The sequence below is a fragment of the Phacochoerus africanus genome, chromosome 3 (genome assembly GCF_016906955.1).
Source record: "Phacochoerus africanus isolate WHEZ1 chromosome 3, ROS_Pafr_v1, whole genome shotgun sequence".
Lineage (NCBI taxonomy): Eukaryota > Metazoa > Chordata > Mammalia > Artiodactyla > Suidae > Phacochoerus > Phacochoerus africanus.
The window spans coordinates 37,562,225-37,583,830 of NC_062546.1; the positions used below are offsets into that span (position 1 = coordinate 37,562,225).

Genomic DNA, 21,606 nt, shown 5'->3' on the forward strand with positions numbered 1-21,606 from the left:
AGGACTGCTATCCAACAATTACAAAGAATTCTTAAAATTCGACTATCAGAAAACAAAGAACCAAAGAAACAAATGGGCCAAAGTCCATGACAGATGCCTTGCCAATGAAGACATATAAGTGGCAAATAAACTTAAGAGATACTCCTCATCATATGTCATAAATCATTACAGATTAAAACAACAATCACATACCACTACACATCTATTAGAATGGCCAAAATCTGGAACACTGACAACACCAAATGCTGGTGAGAAGGTGGAATAACAGGAATTCATATATTGCAAAATTGTACAGTCATTCCAGAAGACAGTTTGGCAGTTTCTTAAAAAGCTTAACATGTCTTTACCATATAATCTGGCAATTGCACTTTTTTGTATTCACCCAAATAAGTTAAAAACTCATGTCCACACAAAATCCTGCCCATGAATATTTATAGCAGCTTTATTCAAAACTGTCAATACTTGGACGTATTCACGATATCTTTCAAGGTGAATGGGTAAATAAACCATTCTAGATGGGGCATATCTAGATAATGGAATATTATTCAGTGCTAAAAAGAAATGAGCTACCAAACCATAAAAAGACATGTAACTAATGCAAAAGATGCCAGTCTGCAAAGTCAACATACTGTGTGATTCCACCTATCTGGAAATTATTAAAAAGACAAAGCTGTTCAGAGAAAAAAAGAGATCAGAGTTTGCCAGGGATAGAGGCAGGAAGAGAACAGGCAGAGTACAGAGGATTTATGGAGGAGTCAAAATATTTTGTATGATATTATAAAAATGGACATATGCCACTTTACTCATGTCTAAACCTACAGAATTTACATGGTAAAATGGTAAAAATGTACCATTTTGGTGAGTGATTTTGATAAAAGGGGAAAATATGCATGTGTAGGGGCAAGGGTCTATGAGGAATCTCTCTGCCTTCTCATTTTGTTGTAAACTTAAAATAGCTTTCTCTTGGGATAGAACACAATGGAAGACAGTATGAGAAAAAGAATGTATGTATATGTATGACTTGTTCACTGTGCTGTACAGCAGAAGTTGAATCAACTATACTCTAATAAAAAATTCAAAAAATACAATTTTCCATATACAAATTGCTTTTAAAAAATAGTCTTAAAAATATATAGCCCATTTCTAACTAACAAGGACCTACCATATAGCACAGGGAAATCTATACAATATTCTATAGTAACCTAATGGGAAAAAAGAATGAATATAGATATATATCTAACTGATCCACTTTGCTGTACACCTGAAATTAATACAACATTGTAAGTCAACTATATGCCAATAAAATTCAAATATATATATATATATATTCAAATACACACACACACACACACACACACACACACACACACACACACAGCCCATTTCAGTGGATTCAAATTGCTATGATTACCCAAGCAGAGAGCAACATGTTGGGAATAAAATACAGAATCTGTGGTTTTTATTTTTTTAATTTTTATTTATCACTTTCATTTATTTTGAGCATTCTTTTCCTTTTAATTTTTGAGGGGGGCATAGGGGGCAGTGAATAAAATGGGGATAAGGAGCTGAGCATTTTGAATAACTCCAATGATTCTAAAACTATAAATGGATATGATGATTGGTACTGTTCAATAAAAAGTTATTCCATTCTAGGCAGAGTGGCATATGGACGCACGGAAAATGATACACACTATCTCATAAAAATCAATCAAGGAGAAACAGACCAAGACAATTTCATACAGAAAGCAAACAAGCCACATTATTTAGATGAATAAAGTAAATATGATTTCACTAGAGGAGTGGAAGTCTTGACAGCTCCTTTGCACAGATGCCACTCATGCAGCAGAGGAGCCTAATTGTCTATACGTGCCTTCAGCTCCTCTGTCAAGAGGAGCAGCCCTGTGGAGTGGAGACGTCATTTCTTCGAGTAACCAGATGTGACAGAGAATATTATTCAGCCTGAACTTTTCACGGCATATTACAAGGTTAGCCTGGTCTGAGAAGGTCCTTTGTGTATGGAACCAGAAACCCATTGCTAAACAGAGTTTCCCACACCCTAACACATAAAATTGGTTTGCAGCAGAGCAGGATGGAGACATGAGATCAGGTGAAGTATTGTAAAATGGTCTCAGAGTTCCCATTGTTGCAGAGGGTTAACGAATCTGACTAGGAACCATGAGGTTGCGGGTTCGATCCCTGGCCTCACTCAGTGGGTTAAAGATCCGGCGTTGCCGAGAGCTGAGGTGTAGGTCACAGATGTGGCTCAGATCCCGAATTGCTGTTGCTGCGGCATAGGCCAGAGGCTACAGCTCTGATTGGACTCCTAGCCTGGGAACCTCCATATGCTGCGAGTGTGGCCCTAGAAAAGACAAAAAAAAGGGTGGGGTGGGGTGGGGTGGGGTGGGGTCTAGAGAACTATAATAGGCTTTTCTTTGCACATAAATCTAAATATGTCATCTTTGTGCCTGTAGGACTCATCTTTTTCAATGTGCCTTATCTCTGCAGGGCTCAATAAAAACTTGTCAATGAAATATGATTGTGTGGATAGATGTTCCTTTGGAATTAGCTATTCTTTTTTTCCCTTTTTATCCATTCTATTTTTTTAGATTGATTTTTTATTAGGGTATAGTTGACTTACAGTGTTGTGCTGATTTCTGCTGTACAGCATAGTGACCCAGTCATACATATATATACATTATTTTTCTCAAAATATCTTACATCATGTTCTAGCTATTTGTCAGGAGGGAATTAGCTATTTGAAGGGAAGATAGAGGGAAGAGTAGAAAGTACTTGACCTAGGACTCAGGACACCTGGCTCTAGGTCAACCTTGCTCATTTCTAAGCTTCTCCTAAGCATTTGTTCACCATGGACAGCAGTCAACTCTTTTCTGTGATTCTGGGAGCCACTCTTCCCTACTACCAGAGGCACAAAAATTGAAACAACTTGGGGTATCCATGGTGGTTTGTTGTTGCAGAACTGAGATAATAGCCCACAGTGGGATTCAAACTATGATTTATTAACAAGAACAATATAACTGATTTATATCAGGTCTAAAATGACAACCACACAGTGAGTGAGACAGGGGAAGAGTCTCACTCACAAACAGTCCCTTTTTAGCCTAAGGCAAAGTTTCCATATATAATCTCAGAAATGAAAACTTAAGAATATGCACTATTCCTTTGGAATAGCAGGGAATAAGCTACTTATGGAGTGTGCTGGGACAACATTACCATCCTGGATTTTCTTTTTGGCTTCTAAGTTAGGGGGCTTGTTTCAGATTATGTATTTGTGTGTTGGAGGAGGAAGGAGGATGCATTTAATCATTTGGTTCTTAGCTGGAATAAATTTCATGATCAAACCGGCTGCCTCTACCAGCCATTCACGGTGGCTTCAAAGACAATAATTAAGCTGTTAATATTCCTGATGTCATTAGCCAATGGCAATGGGATCAAAGACACATAACCTGATTCCATAGTAGCATCATCTGTTAAAAGAGATGGTGCTACCTGCTTCCAGGTCATGAAGGTTTTCCTAGGACAAAAAGAAGCCTTGGAGATCAAGATTCCTTCACTTCACTACTAGCTCAACTTGTTATCCTAGGTTTCCTGTACATGACCACTCTGTTATACTTTCCAAATAGCCTTTAATACCTGCTTCTACCTGTCAACAAAATCCAGACTTCCAACATGATGTGGATGATCCCTCGTGAACTGACCTTGGTTCACTTTTTTTGGCCTCTCCTTCTATCTCTTTTCGTGTCTAGTCAAGCAAAACCAATTGTAATCCTTCTAAAATCTCTATGTACTTTGTTTCATGGGCTGCACCATCCTCTATAAGCCCCCTTTCATTTTAACTTGTTGAAATTATGAGACTTAATGTAAATTCACTTCAACTTGACATTGTCCTCCTTGTGAAGACTTCCCTTCTGCTGACAGTCATTTCTTCATCACGTGTACTATAACATAGCTCCGTCACAAAACATACTGCCAGGGCTCTAGTTGCTTAAAAAGAGCTGCTCTATTTGTGATTTTTCTAGTTTATCCAACTTATGTCCTCAGTGTAACAAATGAGGTTTTGATGTCCTTCCTGCATTCCTTTTACCTCCCTGGAGGTCATGTGTAGACAGTACCTATACATGCCAAGGTCTTCATGTATCCCTCTGCTTGAGGCTGGGCTCTGACTGTGGATGTATGCTTGGTCCGTGTGGGGCTGGCAGAAGTACAAGGGGTTTGATGTTCCTCAGGTGTAATCCTCAACCAAGGAAGAATGGTGGCTACATTTCCTGGCTTGCTCACCCTTTGATGGGATAACTCAGAAACATGTTAACTCCCAGGGGGTCCAGTAGTAGAATGTTGTAGTAATGGTCCTTATTTTGTTTATGTCTCTATCAATGCCTTTGATTAGTTCCCTCCCACACTGGCTCTGAACTTGGCCATGTCGCTTGCCTTGGCCAATGGGACTTAGTAAATGTGACACAACCAAAGACTTAAACAGTGTCTCCTCAATATCTGAAAACTTTCTTACTTATTCCCAAGTCCAAGTCTCAGTGTCTGATATCATACTTCCTTACCGAATGTACTAAATATATGTTGAAAGAACTGAATATTTTGCTTCCATCCTTTCCCCTGCTATGACTGTCGCTTCTGTTATGTTCTTTGTCCATTGGTTTCAAACTCTCATAACTTTTCTTTAGTCCTTTCCTCCTTTCTAAGTTAATGGCCAGGATGGTTTGTTTCAGGCTTCAGCTGCTGGGTCCAAATTTGTTTCATGAGAAGCCTCACTGAAAACACTCCAAGGTTTCTTTGGCCTGATTCTGCACCCCCCACCCATGATTCTGCTCCTAGACTTTGGGAGGTCAACAATAGCTTGTTTCCAGTGTTCCTGTTGTGGCTCAGTGGTAATGAACCAGACTAGTATCATGAGGATGTGGGTTTGATCCCTGGCCTCAATCAGTGGGTTAAGGATCTGGCATTGCTATGAGCTGTGGTATAGGTCTCGGACATGGCTCAGATCCAACATTGCTGAGGCTGTGGTGTAGGCCGGCAGCTGTAGCTCCAATTCCACTCTGAGCCTGGGAACTTTCATATGCCACAAGAAGCAAAAAATAAATAAAAATATAAAATAAAAAAATAGCAGCTTGTTTCCTATCCTTCTCCCCATGTTACAGGCTCTGCAAGGTCTCTCTTGGGCTCCCATTCTAAGTTGATGTTCCCTAGAAATGCAGTCAATGGGAACTGACTAAAATTGACCTTTGCCTGCCAATTACCTTCTTGTGTTTGAACTTCCATCATTTTTGAAGAGAACTGTTAGCTTCCTGATGAAATTGATATTTCCCCCGTCACAGAAGTGGAGAACAAGCTAAAGGCGAGGAAAGATAGGATTTGTGAATCTGCTTATTCTCCTCTGTCAGTGCCATCTTAATTTCTCATTAAGTCATAAAGTTTTGGGCTGTTAATGGTAATTAATTAATTGATGTTATTAACACAGGCACAAATTAGGACGCTCTGATAACCTTTCCTTATAACTTTTCCTAACATGCTTGGTTTTCCTGACTGCAGCATCTTATGACACATTTGTATGTCATTTAGTGAGCATCTGATGATAATGCCAAACCTTTAGTTTTTTGTTTTTGTTTTTGTCTTTTTAGGGCTGCATGCATGGCATATGGAGGTTCCTGGGCTAGGGGTTGAATTGGAGCTGTAGCTGCTGGCCTATACCACAGCCTCAGCAAAGTGGGATCTGAGCCACATCTGTGACCTACACCACAACTCACGGCAACGCCAGATCCTTAACCCAATGAGCAAGGCAAGGGATTGAACCTATGTCCTCATGCATTCTAGTCAGATTCGTTTCTGCTGAGCCACAATGGGAACTCCTAGATTTTTTTTCTAACCATTTATTTTTATTTTTTTATTTTTTTTTGTCTTTTTGCTATTTCTTGGGCCGCTCCCGTGGCATGTGGAGGTTCCCAGGCTAGGGGTCCAATCGGAGCTGTAGCCACCGGCCTACGCCAGAGCCACAGCAATGCAGGATCTGAGCCGCGTCTGCAACCTACACCACAGCTCACAGCAACGCAGGATCGTTAACCCACTGAGCAAGGCCAGGGACCGAACCCACAACCTCATGGTTCCTAGTCGGATTCGTTAACCACTGCGCCACGATGGGAACTCCTCTAATCATTTATTTTTATATTTATTGGGTGCTTTGTAAATGTATAGCAGTGTGTCAGTCCCTATGGAGGTAGTCCAAGAAATATAAAATTCTATTCTATTTTTTTACTAGATGTAAATCCTATAGGTTGTTTTTGGTGTGTAACCCTGCAATCCTTGAGCAGTTTTGTTTGGGAAATCCATAAAAATTGGAATCCATAAAAATTCTAGGGTAAAATTGTGAAAAGCAGACCTGAAATGAACTGGTATCGACAGACCAAGTTAGTTTATGTGGCTAATCACTCATAGATCTCTCACCCAGGGTGATGGTTCTGATGATGCTTTGTTTGAACCCCAGCCAGGAAGCCACAGGATTCAAATGCCTATTGCAAATAGTTAGGAGCATAAATGTCATGTTTAATCTCTTTTTCCTCATGTGTCAAATTAAGGGTTAAACTAATGCATTTCCAAGATCCTTTCAGCTCTGACAGGCTGTAATTTCATAATTACAGTTATTATTTGTCAAAATTTAAACGAGTCTGGATAAACCAGTTAGAATAATCAGCCAGGTATGTCACAATATTTTGGTGGAGCACCAGTCTCTAAGTGTCTGACAAGTATTTAGAAACCACTATTCATAAAAACCATTAAATACCACATAAATTTAAGTCATTGTAATAATACTTTTCTTCTTGTCCTTTCTTTACCACTACACGTCTCAAAGAAATTGTCTACACTCGATACCCCTTCCTCATCGTACTTACTGCACTCTTCACAATTTGGCTTCCTTCCTGCAGCAGACCCTATCACTTTCCTGCTCAAATTCCTTTGGGTCTTAGCATTTAGTGCATGCAAGCCTCTGAATCTATTTGCCTGAGAGTTTTCTCTGGTGGCCAAGTTCTGCTCTGTTTGATTCCGTGCCAGGTCAAAATGCTGGAGAGTCAATGCCACTTAGAAATAACTATCAGTCATGAAACAATGTCTGCTTGCAATTGGCATATAAATACCCAGCTCTCTCACCCTTTAGTCAGAATGACTCTGAGATATGTGTTCTAAACCAGCTCCTAGAGTTTCCTAGTGGGGTTGAGCCCTGGTTAACCACAGTAACAACTTGCTCTATAATGCACGCAATTCCTGGCTTCCCTTCTCTGTCTCAATTCCCTACTCCCCTACCAGTATTTTTGAGAATTGTTCATTGAATATACAACTTGCATTTAATCCTTGTCCCAGGGGCTACTCCTGGGGATGCAAACCAACACACATCTCCTATGACTCTAAAACCAATGGCCATTGTTGCTCCATTCTTTCTTTCTTAATCCTCATCTCCATTCCTTTCACAGCCCAGCACGCTTTCAATTATCCTTTTCTGTCTCTAACAGTCCAAGTTCTGTCTCCTATTTCTTCCTCTATGCCCAAAGTTCTCAAATTTTTTAAAAATTTTTTTATTAAAGTATAGCTGATTTACAGAGAAGGGAAGCCAGGAATTGAGTGTAATGTTTCCTTGATTTCTGCCATATAGCATAGTGACTCAATCATATATATATATATATATATATATATATATATATATATATATATAGTCTTTTTTTTCATATCATCTTCCATCATGTTCTAACTCATGAGATTGGACATAATTCTCTGTGCTATCCAGTAGGACCTCATTGTTTATCCACTCTAAATGTAATAGTTTGCATCTAGCAACCCCAAACTCCTGGTCCATTCCACTCCCTCCCCTTCCCCTGGCAATCACAAGTCTGCTCTCCATGTCTGTGATCTGTTTCTGTCTTGTAGATAGGATCTAAGATTTTGTCCTAGAACTTCTTCTCTTAATTTTTCTCTGAACACTCTTTCTTGGCAGAGCTGTTTAGCTGTGGCATGATGGAGGTGCATGTGGATGGATGCTTGTGCACTTGACTTTCAGCCCCTTGACCTCCTTCACCTCTCTTTCACCCCCATGAACCTCATTGTCTGGAAATGCTCAATTTGGGGAATCTTGAGTTCCAACACCACGCTCATTAACCATAGCTCTCTCCTTCAGTCTGCTTCTCTTCTATCTTATGGATAGTCCATTGTTTAAAAACTCCATTTTTCTCTCTCCCAACTTCCACTACTCTCATTTGAGTGCTATTTAAGAAAATGACTCAGTTGGTGCTACTATAAACCCACTCTCCACCACTTGGCCCCTCAGTACTGGCCAGAAGTTTTTGGTTGTGCTTTATCAGCATCCTCTTCATTCCCATTAGCAGTGGATAAAATTTTATCTCTTTTGAAGCCCCACCCCAGCACCGCTTCCCTCACTCTAAGCCTTGACCTCGCCTCTTACATCTTTGAAATAACTGTCACTCCTAAGTGGATATTCTCCTGATATCTTTCTCTGTGACCTAAAAACTGAACTTCATCTGCCCATTCTTCTCTTTTATCTCAGAAAGAGGAGAGTTCCTTTTTCAAGTGCAGGCTAAGCTCTTCATTTTTCAGTAAAAGTCAGTTAACCAAGAGATGAATGAAAATGAAGAATTTGGGATTGAACAAGTGCTGGTAAAAGGAATCGTTATGAAATTAGAAGAAATCTTAATATAGAACCAATATAAGCAAGGTTATTAATTATGGTCATTAGCAGAAGGTTAAATATTTACATACTAACTTGACATGAAAATAATTATGTGCCTAACAAACATTGGAATAGAGGAGGAAGTGTTAGGGTGTTTATTTCCTCACTTTGCAAATCACAGATAATTTAATGAAGTTGAAAATTTTAACTAACTAAATATGTGATTAGATCTATCTGTCATTTATACATAAAATAACCACAAACTTCTAAGTTTTGTACACGATAATATTTTTTCTTAATTTCAGGGAGCTCTATTGGGAAATAATATCTCTTTTATGTATCCAATTTATCTGAAGTTTAACAATTTCCTCAGTTTTCTTTCAATTTCCTTTCTTTCTGTTAAATTCTATAGTAATTAAATAATTAAGCTGTGTCACACTGGGAGCTATGTCTAGTCACTTATGATGGAGCATGATGATGTGCGAAAATAGAATGTATACATGTGTGTGTAACTGGGTCACCATGCTGTACAGTAGAAAAAAAATTGTATTGGGGAAATAACTATTAAAAAATGAAAAATTTAAAAATTAAAAAAAATGTGTTTAATATGATCCCAGTTCTGTTAAACAATTTATTTCTTCTCTCTCCATATATAGTCTGACAAAAGTATCTACAATATCGTTTACCTAATGCTGGCAATGATTATTTCTGAGTAATGTGATTTGGGGTAATAAAAGATAATACTTTCTTCCAGTGTTTTTTTGGTATTACTTGATATTTTTTAAAAAATGAGAATGTATAACATCAGCAAAACAATAATATTACTATATTTTTCATGTGATTAAGGACTGTTACCTTATCTCAAGTTATTTAACTTGATTATTCCCATTCAAGGCATTCACAAATGCCACAAAGTATAAAATACAACCCTCACATTGAGGTATTTACCATCCTCCAAACTGAATAATTTACATATTTTATTTCTTTATTCATTTAACTCTTAAGAGAAAAGATGCTCAATTGTCTAATACCAACATGAATTACATCATACACTCAACAAGTATTCATTGCAGGCTTAGGTTTGTCAGGCATTGTGTTTATATAGAAAGCAAGATTGACAACGTTGTTACCCTCAATTTATATTAAAACTTTGAAACAGTGAAACTCAAATGTCCCTGGTCAAAACTATTTTCTCTGATGTTGTTAGCAACAGTTTGCAAATGTTTTAAATCTAAGTTATCATCTTCATGATCTTGATGTCCCCAAATAAATAGTTTTCTACCTTTCTCATCTTTCTTTAAGATTTTTCTACCTTGACATACAGTGAACATTAAGTGAATCTATTTTTGGAAAAACTAGAAGAACTGGATGTTTAGGGGAGTTGGTGCCACATTTAAAGTTACCAATGAGGAAACACTCTAGGATCCAAGAGTCCCCTTCTTGTTCTTGTCAACTTTCTAATGGGGAAACAATTAACATACTGTAAGATTCTTAAATTTATTTCATTCTATGTCAGAAAATTAAGAGTTTATGTCAATGTTTCACTTTCAACCTAAAAGTTTATTATTTTCAATTATTCTCATCAGAGGATCTCAGCACGTCACAACATTATCCAAAAGCCATGGTCAAATGAGCTTTTGGGACAAAAACAATTTGTCAAGAGAGTTTATTGCTTTTTCTACATATCTCATGTAGAAGCCATCCATTAATATGCAAACATTACATTTAGTATAGAAGTGTTAATTCAGATATTATTTCTTGATTCCCTAAACATCAGTGGATTTTATACACTTAATTGTCTTTAGCTATAATGAATACATCTTAATAGGGAAAGCCAAGCTGTAACTCCTGTTTTTCAACTCTCCTGTTATTATTTGAATCTTTTTTTTTTTTGTCTTTTTGCTAATTTCTAAGTTGGGAATTTTAGGGAAACACAGGAGACTGTTGGTCAGTGATTTGCTAGTCATCAACGACTTCTATTTCCTAGCTAAAGTTCTGCCTATAAATAAATGGATACAACAGGGATAGTTTCTTAGAGACTAATTCTTCAAGTACCTTCTCTCTGAGGCTATATCATCATCTTGTGACCCAAGTGTCTTTAATAGTTAAGAAGCATATAATGAGTACCTACTATGAGTAGGGCATATTGGTTGCCAATGAAAGGGACAGAGTGTTGGATGAATTTTATATTCTTTTTTTGTTGTTTTTGTCTTTTTGCCATTTCTTGGGCCACTCCCACGGCATATGGAGGTTCCCAGGCTAGGGGTCTAATCGGAGCTGTAGCTGCCAGCCTATGCCAGAGCCACAGCAACGCAGGATCCGAGCACGACTGCGACCTACACCACACTCATGGCAATGCCAGATCGTTAACCCACTGAGCAAGGGCAGGGATTGAACCCTCAACCTCATGGTTCCTAGTCGGATTTGTTAACCACTGCGCCACGACGGGAACTCCTGAATTTTATATTCTTGCTGGAGAAGACAAATCACAAAGACCTGAAAATTTAGTTGACATTATGACACAAAAATCAAAAGACTCTCACAAGTCTTTAAAAGTTTATTATTACAGGAGTTCCCGTCGTGGCGCAGTGGTTAACGAATCCGACTAGGAACCATGAGGTTGCGGGTTCGGTCCCTGCCCTTGCTCAGTGGGTTAACGATCCGGTGTCGCCGTGAGCTGTGGTGTAGGTTGCAGACGCGGCTCGGATCCCGCGTTGCTGTGGCTCTGGCGTAGGCCGGCGGCTACAGCTCCGATTGGACCCCTAGCCTGGGAACCTCCATATGCCGCGGGAGCGGCCCAAGAAATAGCAACAACAACAACAACAACAACAAAAAGTTTATTATTACAGTGATTTGGCTTGATTTGGCTGCAATGTTTGGAGAGTTACTTAAGCAACTTAAGAAATGGAGTATTTATTGAGAGTGTACTGGTTTGGGTAGTGCTGGATGTTCTAAAGATAAACTCCCAATTCTCAGTGTCTTAATATAATAGTTTAATTTCTCATTCATTAAGGTCTTCTAAATCAGGAATCAGGGATCTAGGCTCCTTTTATCTTGTGACTCTGTCATCTTTGGCATTTGTTTCCAAAATTATTGTTCTCAATCGCATTAAGCCTCGTAAGAGAAAAGAGTGTGGAAAACCAACCTATGGAGAATTTTTAACGCATCAAGCCCAGATGAAGTGCACATCAATTTATAACACATTGGCTGGAATTGCCATATGATCCCCCTACCTGCAGGGCAGGCTGGGGAACGTAGTCTTTCTGCGGCTCTTATAGAAGAGGAAATTAGTTTGGTGATTAACTTTATGCCTTTGTCAGAGTTCTTTTATTGGGAAGTTGAGCTGGAAGTTATTACATTTGCTTCTCCCATGACCTGGATGGACTCTTTCATGGTGCCTAGTCTCCACTGTCCACTCTGTAGCAACAAGTCAAGATAAATACCTTGATCTATAATGAATTATAGGCTGTGGAATTATTTGGGCTAGGCCATCTCATGAACTATGGCTAACTCATGGATGGGGTTTCCATTGGGTTGAGTGTATATTCCTCATGCAATTAGTTGTCACTCCTAAGAAAGTACAACCCACAACTGCTTTATTGAGTAAAAAAAAATTGACTATGTCACCACCTTATTATTATTACTACCAATACTGTTTTTATTCTGTACACTCAGCACTATGTCCAGAACCTTACATGTACTATATTATTGATCTTTCACAACTCTCATATATTATTAACCATTTCATATAAAATTTGCCTCTGAGGGATTTCATAACCTAGTCAAGTCTCCAGTGCTGTCTGACAGCAAATCTCATCATCTTTTCCTTTCAGCATCACTGCTCCTATTTTCCCTTCAGCCACAGGAGGGTTATTGGGCATGGTGAGTGCTGTGACTGGTTTGGTGACTGGTCCAAGAGAAAGGAACAGATTTTATGCAATGGAAATTCCAAAGAGATAGAGAATACTCTGGCCTAGGAGGAAGATAAGGTCAGAGAAGGCTTATGGGGTGAGTTGGAACTTAACCTAAGGCATAATGTATTAAGATGGAGTCCAAAAGGAATTCATAGCAGCCGTATTGGGGAAGTAGTGTTCTGGGCCCCCTTTCCTCCTTGGTAGTAGATCTTGTAGTTCCAGAAAAACTGTCCCTTAAGGGTTTCTTAGATAGAATCTTTTTGGAAATACTTACTATCAAAACTGTTATTTCTGTCCCCCACCTCCCCTTCCATGAAACCATACTAAGAGGACAGGGGAATATGTTTAGAGAATTCTTCTTTTGACTGACAGTTGATTGCATGCAGATATGAGAGTAAAAATATGGATTCAATATTGTTGAGATATTAAAACATCAATAGAAGGGTTAGAATAAATATTCAAAATACATATATCTGACAAAAGATTTCTATCCAGGGAGTTCCTATTGTGGTGCAGTGGAAACGAATATGACTAGTATCCGTGGGGGTATAGGTTTGATCCCTGGCCTCACTCAGTGGGTCGGGGATCTGGCATTGCAATGAGCTGTGGTGTAGGTCACAGATGCAAAGTGGATCCCACATTGCTGTGGCTGTGGTGTAGGCCAGCAGCTGTAGCTCTGATTTGACCCCTAGCCTGGGAACTTTCATATGCGGTGGGTGCAGCCCTAAAAGACAAAAAAAAAAAAAAAAAAAAAAAGATTCCTATCCATAATAGGCAAAGAACTCCTACAAGCCAAAAATTAAGACAGATGACCCCAAAGAAAAAAGACCAGAGCAAATACTGTATAAAAAAGGCTATCTGAATCACCAATAAGCATAGAAAGAGGTATTCAGCTTCAACTGCTCATCAGGGGAAACGTAAAGTTAAGTCACAACTAGATGCCACTGCATACACATCAAAATAGCTAAAAGGAATAAAACAGCAAGTGTTGGTGGGAATGTGGAGCAATTGGAATCTTCACACACTGCTGGCAAGAATGTAAATTGTCAAAACTACTTTGGATAACTGTCAGTTTGTCTATGGTAGGTAGAATTCTGAGAGGGGCTCCAATGTTTTCGCCCACTGCTGTATGTGCCCTGTGCAGTCCCCTGCCCTTGATTATGGGCAGGACTGTGACTAGGATGAATTTCACTTCTGTGATTAGATTACATCATATGACAGAGGTGATGAGGATTATCAAATGTAGTTAAGGACTCAAATCAGTTTACTTGAATTAATCAAAAGAATCAAAAGAGAAATTTTCCTGAATGGGCCCAACCTAATCAGGTTAGGTGGGATGTTCCTTCCCAAAGGAAGAGATTTGAAGGGGGAGAGTGTGAGAAGGCTTATAGAGGAGGTCATGGGTCAAGGTCATGAGGGTAGCCTCTAGAAGCTGACAGTAGTTCTGGTCCGGTAGCCAGCAAGAAAGTGAAATAAGTCTCCAGGTCTACAACTACAAGGAGCTTAATTCTTGTAAAAACCTGAATATGGGAGCTCCTGTTGTGGCTCAGCAGATTAAGAACCCAACTGGCATCCATGAGGATGTGGGTTCGATCTCTGGCCTCACTCAGTATGTTAACAATCTGACGTTGCCGTGAGCTGTAGTGTAGGTTGCAGACACAGCTCAGATCTGGTATTGCTATGCTGTGGTATAGGCCAGCAGCTGCAGCTCCAATTCGACCCAGAGCCCAGGAACTTTCATGTGCGCAGATGGGACCCTAAAAAACAAAAACAAACAAACAAACCCCTGAACATGTTTGGAAGAGGATTTTCCCTTAGTCCTGTCTCTCAATGAGGACACAGCTGGTCAATATCTTGAATTCAGTCTACGGGGCCTTAAGCAGAAGAGCCAACTAAAGTGTGCCAGGCTCCTTATTCATGATAACTAAGAAATAATAAATTTGTGTAGTATTAGACCCCTAAATTTGTAGTAGTTTGTTATACAGCAACGGAAAACTGATATTCCTAGGGATAGTCCCAATGGGAAGGTATAAATGCATACACTACAGTATCCATAGAAGAAATATTTATAAGAGCCTAAAGCTAAAAACTACCCAAGTGAGCAAAAGGGGGATTTATGGAAGACTGATCATATCGTATCTCTTCATTTGGGTGTGGGTTACACAGGTGTGCTCAGTTTGTGAAATTTCATCAAGCTGTGCTCTTTCCTAAATTATATCAAACTGTAATAAAACTAAAATGGCAAGAAGTTTATTCTTTCATTATATAATAGCACAATTACTATTATATTAAAAAATTTTTAAAAACATTATATGCTTAAATGTGGTCACATGATTTTACTTGTGTAATCATCAGTCCTACATGGGCAAAAAAATAAAATATATCATAGTGAAACAAAAACACTTCATTGTCCTTTGTTTGGATTTATACCTGAATTCTCAGTTGATTTTTGGCCACCCTTGACATGTTTCTTTAATAAATAATTTTCTTTTTCTTTTTCAAAGAAATTAAAATTGGTAGTGTATTGAGAATGTTAAGGTAATCTTTAGAATAATGCCTTTGTCATTATTATTGCAAACTCATTCTCCCAGAGATATGCATCCTCTCTGGTTAACTTACATCTTTGGGCCAGGTCATGACAAAATAGAAAAATTCAGTTTTAACACACCTTTCCAAGGGTAAAGTTATAGGTATTTTTATTCTATTTTTGAGAGGAAACATATTTGTGCGCTCATGGTTTTATAAGAGTCAGGCAAAATAATCAACAAATACTCATTAAATACCCTGTAGATAGGCAAATGTACTAAATACAGAGGCCATCAAAGGACATAGCATCTTGGAAGACTTATAAGCAATCTGAAGAAGTATATAGTCATACACATTACTGAATGACATATGTTCATATGTCAATACAAGATAATTGTCTGATATAGAAAACGGCAAAAAGAAATAAAGGCAAGGAAAAAATCTGAACTCTTAAATGGTTCCCAAAAGGCAGAGTTCTTGGCAGTCAGGGAAGGCTTCTTGGAGGCAGCATGATAGAAAAATAAAATTATTTTCCGCAAAGAAAATTTAGCTTTAAATCTGAGTTTTTTTTTTTTTTGTCCACTTTCCAGATATAAGCAGTTACTTTTAATATCTTGGGAACTTTAAGTGTTTAATCTGAGAATTAGAGCTGATGACAATAATTTCTACCTCTTAAGTTCATGAGATTAGATAATTTAGTAAAAGATCAGGTACCTCCAGGTGGATAGCCCACCCTCATTTAGGATGAATGAATAAATATATTTGCTGTCCAACACTAAGCCTCTGGGAGGATGAGGCAGTTGGGAGCTGGTGGGTATCCTAAGTGTTAGAGGGAAGAAAGAGAAGGAGGTACTGAGGGTTTAAAATGAAAAACAAATGTTGACAAAAGCACAGTAGAGCATGATGAAATCAAGATGGGACAGTGTTTGGGAGACCTGGAGGAGTAAATAAAACTAAGAAGTTTTCTTACAGGCTGTCAAACCCAGTGATATGCTGGCTCTGATGAGGGAACTAGAAATATAGAAAATTCCATCCCTGAATATTTACCTGTTAAGCAGGAAGATAACAACCCATATTTACTACATAAATGAAATGACTAGATGACAAGTGACAAAAGGTTCCAGCTTGTGTCATGTAGCCTTTGCTTTTTTAATCCCACAGGAATCAGGAGAAGGGAAATCTCCTGCCATCAGGGAAGGTTTGACGCTCAGGCTTGGGGGGTGGGTGGACATGGATCCAATGGAGGAAAAGTGGGTTTATTCTAGACAAGTGTAGCTTTGTGTAACAATTCATCAGAAGTTTCTTGCTATAGACTGATTTTTTTTACCTAGATATGTATCAGAACAAAAATCATCTGGATAAGAGATAATACTTCTGAGAGGTTATGGAGAGGTAAGGAGTTATGGCAAGGTTAAAATCCTATTTCTCCTTAGATAGGAATTGCAGGTTTGAGGCTGTAATGCAAAACCAGTGGGTTCCTCTCCAAGACAGAATGAGAGTGAAAGAGGTTTAGGTATCGGATTTCGCCTCAAAGTAGGAGTTACCTGAGATTTTAGGATAAGTATATTGAGAGGATTCTGATTCATTTATGATGAGATTGTCTTGCTCAAATCCTACCACCAAAACTGTAAATCTTTTATTAAGCTGTTTACCTCTGTATTTTCAAAAAAGATAACTCTTGGAGAATTAATACGTTAAGCCATTATCAGCCTCAGCTATACCTAGATTTGGTTACATTTCTAAGATCAAATCCTAAGGGTATGCCCACAACATGGAAAGCGGTGTGGTAGGGGAAAAGAGTAACAGGTATTTTTGCATCAACTGCAGCCTTTTTGGCAGAGCTGATTTTTTTTGAGCCTAATGCCACATCCCTTTTCAGCATACCCTAAAAGCCAGTACACTCTGCAGAGCACTCAGCTTGATGTGGTACGAGTAAAGAGTTTAAGTTCATCTCTGAAAGATCTGTGTTTAAATTCTTGGCTGTATTCATCCTGGGCCCTTATCTGAGCCAGTTTCCTTTTCAGAACCATAGGCTTAATCATAACAGTAGCTTCCTCAGACTTGTTGAGAGGATTAAATAAAGGGATGTAAAGGGAACTCTACTTAATATTCTGTGATAACCTGTATGGGAAATGAATCTGAAAAAGAATGGATATGTGCATATCTATAACTGAATCACTTTGTTGCACTGCAGAAATTACAACAACATTGTAAATCAACTATACGTCAATTTCTAAAAATGAAAAATAAAAAGTGTATGTAATGTAGACTCCCTCACATGAAGGTTCCCAGTAACTGTCAACCAATAATAGTTACTACTGTATTTATGGCGCCTGGGTCCTGAATCTTACCAAGTTTCGGGGCGGGGTGGGAAGGAAGGAGGGTTTGCTTGTTTATCGTGTTGGCGACACTCAGGAAACAGTCCCCAGGCCCGAGGCCAGAGCGGCAGCGGGCTGCTCCTTCAGCTGGCGTCTCCTCTCCCCTGCTCCACCCACGCTTCCCGGGAGCAACAAGTTCCTTCTGCACGACCCACCCGCGCGCCACTGACAGCCCCGGCGCCTCTTCCCAGACCTCTGGCAAACTCGCTGTCAACCCCACTGGGGGGGTCGAAATCGCGGTGGCCAACGCCCCACCGAGGCGGGAGAACCCGCAGCAGGTGAAGGAGGCTTCGCGGCAGCTGGGAGGGAGGCGGGAGGCGTGGGAAGTTGGGACCAAGGGACTGAGTTCGCGCTGCCCTTGAGAGGCAAAAGCAGCAACCAGAAGCACCCGCTGTTCAACTCAACCTTCTGTCCTGGGATCAAGGGGGAAGACATGGGGCCCAGAATCCCACAGACCTCTATCCGGCCAGCCCTCTGGTTGCCAGATCTCATTCCGACGTCCTCTAGGCTCTGCTGGCCTCGACTTCTCCTTGTACCCTCACCCCACTCTACCTCTCGCCAGGTCCCCTAAGGACACTTGAGATCGCTGGCAAGATATTTCGCAGGAAGAACGAATAGGTCAGCCCTGGACCCCATCCAATGCTCTCCCTCCCCCTCGCCCTCCCAGACTGGGTATCCTGGAGTCTCCAAAGGAGTTCCAAGCATCCTAGGCTGGGAACCTCATCCAGCTGCCGAAATAGTTGAACTCTGACAACTTCTTGGAATGGGGATCCCCGCCTTCTTGTGGAAAAGCCAAGCCGACCGCCCACATACCAGGAGAGACACCCCGACTTCTCCGTAGAGAACTCTCCTCAAAAAATCTGCCTCTCCAGCGCCTACAGCTCTGAGTTGTGAGCTAGAAGGCTGAGTACACTTCGGGGTGGGTGGTGGTGGTCGCGCGCAAGAGTGGGAAGTTCAGCGCTTATTTTTAGAACGAAAAACCAGTTTTGTCTACAAGTCTCCAGGAGCCAGGGAGCTGTAGTCCCTAGAGCAAGGACTGAAGTCAGGGAGGGAAGTCCTCCTGGTGCGGGGTTCGAAAAGCACGGGGATGAATTGCAACGTCCAAGCTTGCAGCCCTGTGGGTCAGAAACTAAGCTTTCTCTGGGAGATGGGGGCGGGGGCGATATCCCGGACGAGTCAGCCAACCCCAAGCCCAGATGTTTAGCGCTTCCTACCTCCATCCCCTGGCAGCCCAGAGAACTTGGTAGCTCGGACAGCCGACCGGGCGCGCCGCATTGTTTGAAAGGTGTTTAGTTACCCTGTTTTGGTCACCAAGTCAAAGAGTAATAAATTGTTTTTATGACCTTACGAGTACAATTTGAAGGGCATTTTAATTACATAACCTGTGAAAGATCACCGGAGGCAATGTCGTGTTAAAGAGTCCATGGCAGAATATCTGCATCGCACGAGAAAGAGAAAACTTGCAAATCTGCAATGAGATTGCGCAGGGCTGTCCCCGTTTTGAAACAACAGGAGAAATGCAAGGGAGAGCTTACCTTTCGGACTCCAAAGCCGTGTTCTGCTGCAACTTGGCGAGCTTCTTCCTCTCCCCCTTTATGCAACTCCACAAGAAAATGATTTGTGAAGACCGGTCTTTCGGCAGACGCAAAAACCGTGACACAGAAGAGGAGCCCGGCGGCCGCCTTCCACTGGGAGACACAGCCACCTTTCATCTTTCTTTGGGAGTGAAAAGTGGTGTTAGAAGGCGCGCAGGCTGGAGGAGCAGTGGTCGCGCAAGGAAGGTGCAAATAAAAAAAATATATATGTATATATATATAGTTTTTTTTTTAAATCTTTGTGTATAGAAAGACTGATTAGGGTTTGGAAAGCAAATCAATGTGTGTTCTGTAGCATCTGACTGGCGGGGAAGCCGTGTAGTCAGGCAGCCCAGCTTGCTCGCAGAGGTGCTAATGTGGGGAGCTGTGTGTATCTCAGAGAAAGAGCGAGTATATCTGTGCTTGATGCTAAATCTGCATTTTCAGCTCCTCCTCAGCTCCAATTCCACTGGGGCGGGAGGAGAGCACCAGCCCTGGTGACGCGCTCCGGCCAGCAGCCAATGAGGGCTGGAGAAGCGGTGGGCCCCGCCCTGGGCCGCCCCGGTCCCGCCTCTGCCCGCCCCCGGCCTGGCCGGTCCGCCTCCGCCGGCGGGGGGCGCCTCGCGGAGAGCCCGCGCCCCCGCCCCCTTCAGCACCCTGGAGAGCTCCTCCATTGCCCAACCCGGGCTCGCACGCTCCCAGGAAAATCCCCCCAGCTGAAATCTGGTCGGCGGCGCCAGAGTGATGTCACTGTTTGTGGAAATCTGTAGAGCTCTGGAAAGGGAATTACGATGTGTGCCGCTCTCTGAGGCCCTGAGGGGAGTTAGGGCAATGGCCTCTCCCTAATCTTTCCTGTTTATGATGCAAAACAACTTCTCTCTCTCTCTCTCTCTCTCGCGCGCACACACACACACACACACACACACTCTCACACACACACACACACTCAAGCACTCAAGGCAGACATGCTTCCCCTTCTCTCAATAACAAAGCAAATATTAACCCTCCTCCAGCTACTTTGGGTTCTCCTTGCTGGCAAGGGGGGAGGTTTGGGGAAAGTAGCCTTCTTGGGGTGACTCAAGGGGGAAAGAACGCAGGAGCGAGCTGTTTTTTAATTTTTTGGTAGGCTCCAAGCAGATCCGGAACTAAACAGCTGGGAAGCCTGGCAGGAGATCAGGCTCGCCCCCACCAGTAAGTGTGGTTAGATGAGACTCCTCCAGGAGTCTGGGCTGCTCTGCTGAGATTGCCTTCAAGAAAGCTGCGGCGGGATTGACATGCCTGGAGGTGCAATCTCAGAGTTGGGACGTTCGGTTGCAAGGACAGTGAAGGTGCGCTTTGGGGAAGGCACAACTACAGATCGCAGGCTCTGGGCCAAGACTCCAGTTGAGCGTCCTCGACGGGGGCGAATTAAGGCCAAGTGGCAGAGGGTCACCTAAATTAACCAGTTAAGAAACAGGCGCTCCCAGTCCACGAACTGTTTACTACTGACCTCTCCCTGCTCTAGTGAGAGGAAGCAGGGAGGCAATACCTGCAACGAAATGAGAGCTATTGTTTTAAAGCAACTCCAATATTGTTGAGTTACAGAGTATGTACACTGATCTCGAGATTGTGTAGCTCCAAAGTTTGATATTCTACCTTATTTGGATGAGAGGTAAGAGACTTTTTTCCCAGCATCTTAAGTGTTTGCAGTATATCCAGAGAAAGATAAGGAGAGGGAGGGAGGGAAGAAGAGAGGGAGAAGAGAGAGAGAGAGAGATATTATAATATTGACATACTGCATATATATGTATATATACATACATACATCTATGTATTGCAGACTTCCTCCTTTTCATTTGAGCATGAATTTAGAATCTACACAAGCAAAGCTCTAATGGTAGAAATGAATATGCTTTGCCATGAGACATTCTATCTTTGAAGCAGATCTCATTTTTGACAGAGTTGGCTCCCCGAAAGCCCTTTCAAACATTGCCAAATAAAAACATAAGTGTTACTGGAGATTTTGATTAAAGCATAAGAAATATTAAGCAGTTACTATTATCGTTACTATCATTACTTGAATTCCTTTAAGAAAAGCTAAGTGGAGTGCTAATAAGGTCCTAGGACACAGGCTAAAGATGAAAGGGGCCAGAATAGAGACAAGCTTTCTGGAAAAATATTAATAAAAGGGAACAGGGCTACTCTAGTTTCCTCAGTTATTTACTGCTCAGAGGCTCATTTCTGCCAAGATTTAAAAAAAAAATCACCCTATGTAATTCCATAGCTTACCCCACATAGTCCATCTGTTTGATTCTAACACAGAGTTTTCTTGCTCAGAGACCTTTAACTCTTCCTTTCTCCCTCTCCCTTGTATTTTGCCTATATTTTTAATCAAAATACTAGGCTGGTATGGAGAAATACCAAGTGGTTCTTCCTACCCTGTATTGTTATTTGAGAAAATGGCACCAAATGTGAAAATTACATTAGATAGATTCACAATCATGGAGAGCATTTCAAAAGCAGAAACAGAGATAAAA

The 21,606-nt window shown here is 40.9% G+C and overlaps 1 protein-coding gene across 1 annotated transcript in view; it reads right to left on the reverse strand.

Annotated features, from left to right (window-relative positions):
* Positions 1-19,546, reverse strand: part of PCSK2 (proprotein convertase subtilisin/kexin type 2) — a 240,399-nt gene extending 220,853 nt beyond the window's left edge. Inside the window, exon 1 of the mRNA XM_047770364.1 lies at positions 19,052-19,546. Coding sequence (XP_047626320.1) covers positions 19,052-19,228 — 177 coding nt within the window. The 5' untranslated portion in view covers positions 19,229-19,546. The remainder of the gene's footprint in view (positions 1-19,051) is intronic.
* Between the last annotated feature and the right edge of the window lie 2,060 nt (positions 19,547-21,606).